Source organism: Stegastes partitus, unplaced genomic scaffold (genome assembly GCF_000690725.1).
Source record: "Stegastes partitus isolate 25-593 unplaced genomic scaffold, Stegastes_partitus-1.0.2 Scaffold1740, whole genome shotgun sequence".
Taxonomy (NCBI): Eukaryota; Metazoa; Chordata; class Actinopteri; family Pomacentridae; genus Stegastes; species Stegastes partitus.
Genome location: NW_007579471.1, coordinates 151,047 through 161,546, shown reverse-complemented (window position 1 = coordinate 161,546; position 10,500 = coordinate 151,047). Strand labels below are relative to the sequence as shown.

The window sequence follows — 10,500 nt, the reverse complement described above, 5'->3', positions numbered from 1 at the left end:
TGGACACATCAACACTGAATTATCTATTTACAGCCATGAAAGTATGAAGAATTATCTCTGGATTAATGTGACACAGAATCAAATCTACAAATGTGTAAATTCTGAGGCAAGCTCGCAATTATAAGGAGTGTCCCTTCCTGTATTTGGAAGTTATGTTTGTTCATGTCGGTCAGAGTTAAGATTAGAAAGTGTGCGTCATGCTGAGTCTAACACTACATTTATCACACGTGTATTGAGATTTAAGTCGGTTGCAGCTTTGAGGAAAGTTTGACAAACCTGGGTGAGCCCGCCCTGAGTTTTATGCTAAGCTAAGCTAACCTCCAATCGCTGTGTGTTTGGGAGGCTCAGACAGAAGGCAACAGGTGAGGTTTGGAAGATGAATGTGCAGGTGAGCTCCAGCAGCTTCTTACCAGAGTGGGCCAGCAGCTGATGGTGGCCTTCTGGTGCAGCGGCGTGGCGAGGAGGATGAGGAGCAGCAGGGTGAAGAGGAAGGCCGTGCAGCTGACGAACTCGAAGAAGTAGAGCGGCGAGCAGGAAATGCAGCTGCTGACGGTCTCCTCCAGGGCGAAGGCCACGCAGGACAGCAGCTGAGGGAGAACCAGACACAAAGGTTGTTTCACTGGGAGAGCAGCAGCGACAATGACACGACGGTTTTCTGCAGGTTCACCGAGTTAAAACTCCAAACTGAGCAGGTTCGTTGTGTTCTGACACTCCTGTCTCGTTTCTACCCACTGTGCCCCTCGTTTTTCACTGCAACACAAAGTTGTGCACCTCTATGGAAACAGCAAAGTATGGCTAGAAAGAGAGACGTCAGGAACGTCTTCTGTGCTTCTGTAGGACACATTCGTATTGCCATAAATAAGAAAATCCTGGAATCAGTGTGTCTAATATTTTTCCAAGAGTCCACAGAATGAAGGTTTCACATGCTGGAGGTACTTCATTATCTTTTAACATGCAGTTTACCTGAATACCTTGAATTTTTGTCATGTTGGTCACAGGTGAGCTGCTCATGACTTCACGGTTACGCCAAAGAGCTCCAAATTTCTTTTTTGTTATTTATAGAATCTGTACAAAGCAAACGGTTTATTCTTAAATGAAACATAAATAAAGGGATTTTGTTGAAATATCACAATTTTAAGCTTAGAAGCATAGACTGTATAAAAGATGGACGTAGCTGCCGTGATGTCACCCGTTGGTTTCTGCACTTACAACATGAAGCCAGGGTTTTGCGACTTCCTGGTTGACATCTTGGATTTTTGGAGCCAGTGACGCAAAAATCTTGGGAGGGGGGCGGAGCCATAGGAGCAGCGATTGGTCAGACGGATTGAGAGGCAGGCCCTCTCTGCCCCGCCCACATTTACCGCCTTCTGCTCGCTTCGTCTGTATAGTCGCTGCCGACTGTCAATCAAGCCAGCCACGCCCCTTGCCCCGCAACATGTTGATGATTTTTTAAAAATTCAGTATTGATTTATTTTCAGATTGGCCACCTGATCTCTGGATCTGACCATGAAAACTAATAAGAAAACAATCCTGAGCTGTAGGAATGCGGTATTTCGTGATCTGTGATCACTTCTTTTCCAGTTCCAGTCTATGGGAGCCAGGGCTTTTTGGAGCCAGCAGCTAGTGGACGTAGTGATATTGCAGGTTTTTGACACTTCCGGGTTGGCTTCATGTTTCAGGGCCGGTTGCTACGTCCATCTTTTATACAGTCTATGGTTTTTCACTGCAACACAAAGTCGTGCGCCTCTATGGAAACAGCAAACTATGGCTGGAAGGAGAGAAGTCAGGAACGTCTTCTGTGCTGTAGGACACATTCATACTGCCATAAATAAGACAATCCTGGAATCAGTGTGTCTAATAAGAGTCCACAGAATGAAGGTTTCACATGCTGGAGGTATTAAATTACCTTTTTTTTGTTTTTAACATGCAGTTTACCTGAATACCTTGAATTTTTGTCATGTGGTGAGCTGCTCATGACTTCACGGTTACGCCAAAGAGCTCCAAATTTCTTTTTTTGTTGTTTATAGACTCTGTACAAAGCAAACGTTTTATTCTTAAATGAAACATAAATAAAGGGATTTTGTTGAAATATCACAGCTTTAAGCTTAGAAGTCACAGATGAATATTTCCAGGACCAACAGAAAGAGTTAAAAATCTGATTAATCTTTCTGTTTTTGCAGTTTTCTGGTTGATAAGTGATGTTTTAAAGATGTCTTGTTGTTAAAACTGGTTTTGAGGCAGTGGGTTTATCACACTGTTTATGGACTCTTAAAAACCCTCCAGATGTTTTTTTTTTTAAATTATTATTACCATATCTATTTTCAGAATTAAGTGGCATTTAAAAAAAACAACAACTGCCCTTTAAAACATGAGATTTCTGATGAATCTGTTGGTAGCATCAGAACACAACATGAGGAGACGTACTGTGGGCTCAGACTGTTGGAGGCAAAAACCACAATCATGTGAGTGTTTTTCCTCGTAGCTGGAAGGATCCTATAATTGTGTCTGCTCTCGTCTTACATGCTGTATTAGCTGCTTAGGCTCAACATTTGTTTCCACAGTTTTTGGATCATAAAAATATCCTGCAGCGACTCCTCTGTGTTCAGTAGAAGTGGTTTGGTGGCGGCCGGCAGAGGCTCTCGCTCAGCCTGTACTTTGCTGACGTCAGACGGTCTGATTTTAGCTCTGTGGTTCTAGGTTTGTCTGTGCTTGAAGAAAACACAAAGCCTTTTTATAACCCGGCTCGCCAAATTCACTTTAACACTGAATATTCCTACAATAAAACCCGGTGGTGTAATGGGAACTAAGTCTGGTTTAACCACAAAGTGCACAGCAGAGATGGCGAAAACATCCTACGCATCCTCAGGCCTTGAAAACTCCACCGTCTATGTTTTTATGTTAATAATGCATCACACAGCTCTGCAGCTTCTGAGCTTTTTAGCCTCCTAGTTTTGTGGGTTTAATGTATATGGAGCCGTCAGCTTCAGCATAGCTCAGAGGAGGAGCGCGGGCTGTGATTGTGCAGCATAGAAGTGCAAAACGTTGCTGAAAAACATGCAGAATGTGGACGTTTTAAACTGTCGGTGCACATTTTTCAAAGTGAATGTTGTGCAACAGAGTATTTAGAACTTATGACACACCTTGAAACTTGCTTTACTTTATTCTGTCTCCACAGAGCTGCAGAGCGGTCTGACTGCACCTCATTATTATTCTGCTATCTGGGGATAAAAAGCTTTTGGGCTTGTTAGTTATTTCTTTAATCAATTTACAATATTTGTGGGTGGAGCTAAGCCCAGAATGCAGGGATGGTGCCCCTGCAAAAACAGTGACAGGAAGTTTAGGGGACCATTTGCATGACCTGAAAAGCCACCACTTGGCGTGAAAACCACGTTATCTTTTTTTTTAAATCACCAAAATGATTCCATTTATCACCAGACACTATAGAAACAGATTGTATTATCACACTTTCAACTTTTTGATGGTCCTTGAACTAATCGTGTGCCATTCAAAAATCTCAGTATTAGAATTGTGAAATCAAAACCCTGTGATTCTACACATCTCATTTAAACATTTGACAAAAACAAACAGTTTGCACTAAAGACAAAACATTCTGGAGCAAAGCTGAAGTCATTCGCTGTGACCAACAGTCATGTGACAAAAATTCTGATTTTTTTGCTGAGCTGCAGGCTGTGTTTCCACAGAGCAGACAGGACTCAAGTAAAGAAGCAAATTCCATCCGTTATCTATACACCGCTTAATCCTCACTAGGGTCATGGGGGGCTGGAGTCTATCCCAGCTGACTCAGGGTGAAGGCAGGTTCACCTGGACAGGTAACCAGTCTATCACAGGGCTACACTTAGAGACAGACAACCAAGCACACTCACATTCACACCTACGGACAATTTACAATCACCAATTAACCTCAGCATGTTTCTGGACTGTGGGAGGAAGCTGGAGAACCCGGAGAGAACCCACGCTGCACGGGGAGAACATGGAGACTCCACGCAGAGAGATCCCGACGTCCAAACCGGGATGCGAACTGGGGGTCTTCCAGCTGCGAGGCGACGATGCTAACCACTGAACCACCTCGCAGCCCAATTTTTGCAAAATAAATAATCAAATTAATTCAACATGAATTTGTTCTTGTTTAGAATTTAAAGCATTCTAACTGAGTCTGGGTTCTCCCTCCTTCTCGTCGTGGTTGTGTCGTTTCCACAGAGAAGCAGGACTTCATGTTGCAGAGAAACATGAGTCCACACTGAGGAAAGATTCCACAACAGCAACAAACAATCCTGTTAAAACAAGAAAAGTTTCTTGTGCTTCAAAATTCTCACATTAATGACGTGAAATACCCGGCTAATAGTGCCAGAGTGATATTGATCTCCTGTCGGGGTGATGGAGTGCCATCGTGGTTTGGACGCGCCCAGAACGCCCTCATGCTGCTTGTTTGGGGAAGCAGCCGCCGCCCACATGGCTGAGCGGTCGGAGCAGTTCAACCACAACACTCGCTTCTAATGAAACACAGCAGTCAGCAGCTGTCCCGGTGTTTCATGCTGCTTACACTGGAAATACGCCGACATCACATCATTACAGCCTCATTTCTACAATTCTGGCTGCTGTTTCTCACACCAGTAATCAGCAACAATTAACAAAATAATCCATTAGTCACTGGACAGAAACTTAATGAAATAAATCAAATAATAGCTGCAACATGATGGTAAACCAGAGTTTCTAGATTTTCAGATTAAACATCACCCAGAAACTGCAGAATGTTGTTTTGGCAAAATTTTAAATAAGACCTGTAGAACAAAGTGTGTCTGCTGATATCTATGTTTTTATAGACATCGTGCCTTTCAGTCCAATCCAGAGAGTTAAAATGAAAACGATGCACCGCGAGGTGTCAACAAGTGGGTCGAATTCTCATCTGAGCAGAAAATACGCCCCCAACGTGCAGCTGCATCCTGTAGCTATCCTCTTTCTTAACGTCATTTATCTTCAGAAGAATCCTGAGAATGAGGAGCCACGTGTAAAATACTTGCAGCTAATTTAGCGTCCGTCTGCTGCTCATTATCACCCGGCTGCTTAGAGGTTGACTTCACTTGCTGGTGCCAGAAGAACAAAAGTGATTATGTGCAGGAGGACATCTCATACCTACAGGAGCTATGATGTTCGCATGGATACAGCGTGGACTGTAATATCCACTACATGCTGTATATAAATAGACTTACATGCTATATGAATACATTTGCCTGTGAAACTGTGAACGCCTGCGACTCGGTCGTGTTGTGGGGAACTTGACTGTGACGTGGTTTCACACGCAAGCTGCGAAACTGTGAGAAACTACTTCATGTTATTGTTTATCTTCCTTTAAAGCAGAAGTCAGTCCCCATTTCACCAATCTGACTGTTGAGGAACCAAAAAGCTGCTTTTTCTACCACTTCTCAAAACAACACGATGATCGGAAGCGTCACAGACCGAAAGCCCACGTTGACTTTAACAGACAACAGTCGATCACTAATACACCCAGAATGACCAACCCAAAGTAAAACAGCTGCTGCTTCTGAATCACTCTGTGTGCATGAATGAGGTGCTGCCAGAAAGAAAACTGCCAAAAGTTTGTCGTGAAAGTGCCAGAAAACCTGGAGGTTGTACAGTTACAGAGTTACAGGCCTTTGAAGTATATGTCCTACTCAAGTGTTTTTGATGATTCATTAAATGTATTAAATCAATCCAGTGAATAATAAAAAAAAAAGCTCTTCCTTCATGGTGTGTAGGTGGCCAGGAAATGTGTTGTAACATCAATAATGATCCCCTAAAATTATCAATAAAATACCAGAAAAAAAGTCCCCAAAATATTAATAAAAAATGAAAATATAAAAAGTAAAATGTCCTAAAAATATTTCGAAAATCCACCCTAAAATCCAGAAAATCACCCTAAATGTTTCAATAAAATAACTAAAAATATCTATATCTGTAATATATTTTACTAATAAATATCTACAAATATATTTAAAAAAAATTACTAAATAAATAAATAAAAAATAGTAATAACATGTGTAACAAATTGTTCCTAAAATATTAGTAAAATACCTGAGAAATCCTCTAAAAAATATGAATGTGATACATAAAAGGTGATTTAAAAATACCAATAAAATGTTTGAAAATTAAAAAAAAACAAAAAACATATATGAGTAGAAGTATCTGAAAATCATCTGGAAAAAAATAAGATATCTGAAAAATACACGATACTTAGATTATTGTTTAAAAAAAAACAACCTGAAAAATGTTCTAAAAATATTAATAAAATGTCTGAAAAATAAAATATGGATGTAAGACTGCATTCATTAAGAACATTTGTCAGATGTCCTGTGTGACAGCAGCAGCAGTAAAGATCGCGCTGAGGTTCGTTCCAGTACTGACCAGATAAACGAACGCCTTGACTGTCTGGGACATCCTGAGCTGTTTCTGTATTTGTGCTCCTTTCAGGTTAAAGCTCTGCCCTGAAACCACCTAGAAACACAAATTCAGACGCTACGATTCGCACGTAGTGTCAGGGCCAAAATTCCCCAAAATGTATATTTCATTTGTGCACAGGCCGCTGGAAAGAGCTGTGGGCTGCAGATGTGACCTGATTGATTCAAAGTGATCTTTATATGTCAGCAGCTGCGGGAGTTTCACCGACATTCACCTAAACCGTAACCACAGCTGTCACTGCATGATGCTGATGCATGAAGCTGTCGTTCTTTTACACTTTTTACGCTGCTATAAATGTAAATCTTTATTGGAGCTACACTGAGCTAGAGGCCTCATTTACAACCCAACAAAACAAAGATAAAGATAAACAGAAGATGTACTGTGAGTCTACAGAAGCCCACACAGGTCAGATAAACATGTCAGATTATTTATTGTCTTGTGGAGACAAATGCATTCACACCTTTTAAACACCTGGTCTGACTTTCACTTCACATTTCAAACAGTTTTTGGGATCGAGCGATTATCACGGCCACATTCTGCTTTTTCTTCCAATTATCTTTCTTTTAATGAACAAATTACAATAAAATGAATTAAATGCTTTTGTTGTTGTTGTTTTTTGTAATTGAGGTCAACCTCAAAAAACATATTTTCACAACTTTGTTCTTTTACAACATTTGAACATAAATTATGTAGCTTTTAACGTATTTACATCAGCAAAAACACAGTGATTTTACAGGTATTTGTTGTTATTTGAAAAAAAAAAAAGTATATTACACACTTAAAATGGTAAATAACTGATATTTTACAGACCTTTCCTGTTTCAAAAAGGAAGAAAGGTGCACATACACAATGTGTAACTGCACATAGATGTAGTTATTTGCTGTTATTTCCCAGTTTTGGAAAGTTACAAGTTTTTAATGCATCTTTTCTGCCACCTCGCTGACAGATTTTCACAGTTTTATAACGGATTTCTTTTTCCTTACAGGCTGACTACTACTCACTGTATAGTCTCAGCAAAGTCCCGCCCACAGCTCTATCTGATTGGTTACATGTCACAGTAACAGCCAATCACTGAAAGCGGCTGTTTACAGACAGAGACAGAGGAGCACATTATCAGACAGGGCTGTGTTTGAAGGCGACGTAGCAGAAGTTACTGAAGTTTCAATAAACACCACAATCTTCCACAGCTGCTCAGTTTCACCTGGAAACACCTGAATAATTCACCTACTGGTGTCAGTCCAGCTGGTACTGATTCTGCTGATGGTGCTAGGCTAATGCTATCACTGAGAGGTTAGCTGTGCCTCTTAGCCTGAGGTTAACACTATCTGGAGCAGTGTGACATCTTCCTAAAGTCAGATGAACTTTAACACTCTGACTTGCCTCGCTAACAGCTAGCAGCTAAGCTAGGAGGCAGCTACAGATCAGCCTGAAACCGTCTGGACAACACCAACCAACAACGCTTTAGGATCTGGACCTTAGTGGGCAAATGAAAGTGACAGAACAGAGAAGGAATAACAAACAGAGAAGATCAGCAGACAGGAGACAAACTGTTGTTGATCTCAATCAGCTGATCAGAGGAGAGCATCCTACCATCACATAACGCTCTGATGTCATCACTCCTATTTTTAATTGTACATACTCAGTTGTAGTAATCATTATTGTTGAAGTTACCTTGTTATGAGAGACAGGCTCCCTGCTATCACATGCTGTTACAAATTAATATCATTAACTGTTATTTACTAACAGCATGTGGTAGCAGGAGACTTCATGTTATACATAACTATGTTACCTTATTAAATGTGATTATATAGTGTTTAATGAATGTCTGTAACAGATTACCAATAACTGATATCGACCCTGGAAGAAACCATATCGGTTCTGCATCCTCAGACAACAAACACTGGTTGCAGATTGATTATTAAGTTTTCCTCATTCTGCTGCTCATTCACAGAGTTATTAATCTGAGCCTGTTCCAGCTCCTGCTGGGAGGTTTCACACCGAGTCTTCCTCCATGATGCACATCCTCTTTTTGTCCAACACCCACTAATAAAAGCGGAGAGCAGAGTCCCGGGGGCCGGATGCAGGCCTCGACCAGCCTCCGCTCTGCTCGGTTAACTGTTGCGACAGCAGAGGGTCAGCAGCTTGCATATCTGCTAACGCCAGCCAAACAGCTCTGCAACACTTTCACTTCCCAATGTGCAGCTTCCTAAACAGAGGTGCTGCATGAGGAAGGTCCCGTCAAACAGAGGTCACACAATCATACACACATATGTGACCACACGCACACACTGGTGTGTGTGATTCCTCTGAACCACTGTTGTGCAAAAACACCAAAAAAATGCATCACGATTACACATGTTCCTTCATGACCACTAATGTGGAACAATCCGCTGCTGAAAGTCGTCCTCAGCAAAGACTTTCTGATTGTTTGCTTAAAATCAGTGTTTTAGATGAAACTAAACGTTGGTAAAAAAAAAAAAAGAAGAAAGATTTGCAGGTTGCAGATTTGTAGGAAGAAAAATGTGCAACAATCTGACATCTTATCTAACGGAGGGGTTGCAGAAGAGCTCGTGGAGTAAATAAGAATTTTAAAAAAAGCTTCCACTTCTTTGAACTCACCACTTCAAGAACTTTTAGGATGAAGCGGGGTTTATCCAGGTGCTCCGAAGGAACCAGTAACCAGGAGGTTTTTGGGTTGGGAGCCGTCGTGGGGGAGTAAACCTCGTCCATGGCCATGATGGAGCTGAGAGACAGAACACAGGAACGTCAGAGGGAACCAATAGAACAACACAAGGATCTGTTCGCTCGGGGTTTAGCCGACCAGCTATGAGATCAAACAACAATACGGGCAGAAAAACTGGTGATAAAAAGTGACATTCAAAGAGGAGAAAACAGGGCTGCATGATTATGGCCAAAATGATAATCACGACTATTTTGATAAATATTGAAATCATGATTAATTATCACGATTATTTGTTGATTTTAACCAAAACAAATGTGACTGTTTTACAGACTTATTATAACAGTTTTCACATCCATACATTGTGCTACATTCCTGTTAATGTGCAAATATGTGCTAACAAATAAAATAGGTCGTCTCTTTCTCCAAAATTCAGTGCAACGCCTTAAATAATAAATAAAGATAAATAAAAGAATAATGAAAAGGCAACAAAACATGGCACTAGTTTCCATTTCCATTCTGTAAATATATTTTCTGAACTAAATTATAAACTGGATGTGAATAAAACTCCAAAGTAAATCAATCAGTAATGACGGTGTAGTTGTAGAAAATTGAATGACTCATGTTGATGTCACCAGAGGATCTCAACGCTGATTGGCCATCGCGGCGCGTCAGATCGCAAAAGTTCAGATTTTTCAACTTGCTCTTCAGACGTGCGTCTAGAATCGCGTCATACGCGTGAATAACTCGCTCGATTTGCGTCAATTGCGCTGCGTTATCGCGCGAGTCGAGCTGCGGGACGTTTACTCGCGTCTTCACGTTGACTTTACATGAAAATCATTCATGCGAATGATTTTACTCGCGTCTGGTGTGAACACAGCCAATGTCGTGATTAAAATTCCATTCATCGTGCAGCCCTAGGAGAAAATACAAAATAGGATGACAGAACTGGAATAAATAACACATCGAATGCTAAATAATGTCTGAATATTAAAAGAATATTCAAGGAAATGATATTTTTAGGACATCAGCTGTCTCTCAAACAACAGCAGTGCTAACATAAGACATCAATAAGAAGTGTTGTTAGATGTGTTAATCAGTGACAGGGAAACATTTGAGCTGAGCAAAGTCCAACACAGACAAGATCTCTATTTGAGGAGGATAAACCTGTTCCAACACTGCAGTGCTGCAACTATTCATTATTTATTACTTTCTCATATAGTCAATTGATCAGTGTTGTCTCAAAAACTGAGGGAAAAAAAATCCTGTTACGATTCTTTCACTCCATTGTCTTAAAATATTGCATTTGAGCAGCTTGAGGCGCTCAATCAAACGGTGACTGATGC

At 40.8% G+C, this 10,500-nt stretch overlaps 2 protein-coding genes across 2 annotated transcripts in view; one reads left to right on the top strand and one right to left on the bottom strand.

The window, feature by feature from the left end:
* LOC103372349 (uncharacterized) overlaps positions 1-4,254 on the top strand; it is a 12,604-nt gene extending 8,350 nt beyond the window's left edge. Inside the window, exon 3 of the transcript XR_520983.1 lies at positions 4,244-4,254. The gene's annotated coding sequence lies outside the window, so the exon portion shown is untranslated. The remainder of the gene's footprint in view (positions 1-4,243) is intronic.
* The window catches only part of cmtm6 (CKLF-like MARVEL transmembrane domain containing 6), a 20,061-nt gene that overhangs the window by 6,093 nt on the left and 3,468 nt on the right, over positions 1-10,500 (bottom strand). Inside the window, exons 2-3 of the mRNA XM_008301970.1 lie at positions 9,094-9,217; positions 411-587 (exon numbers count right to left, since the gene is read on the bottom strand). Of these exons, the coding sequence (XP_008300192.1) occupies positions 411-587; positions 9,094-9,210 (294 nt within the window). The 5' untranslated portion in view covers positions 9,211-9,217. The remainder of the gene's footprint in view (positions 1-410; positions 588-9,093; positions 9,218-10,500) is intronic.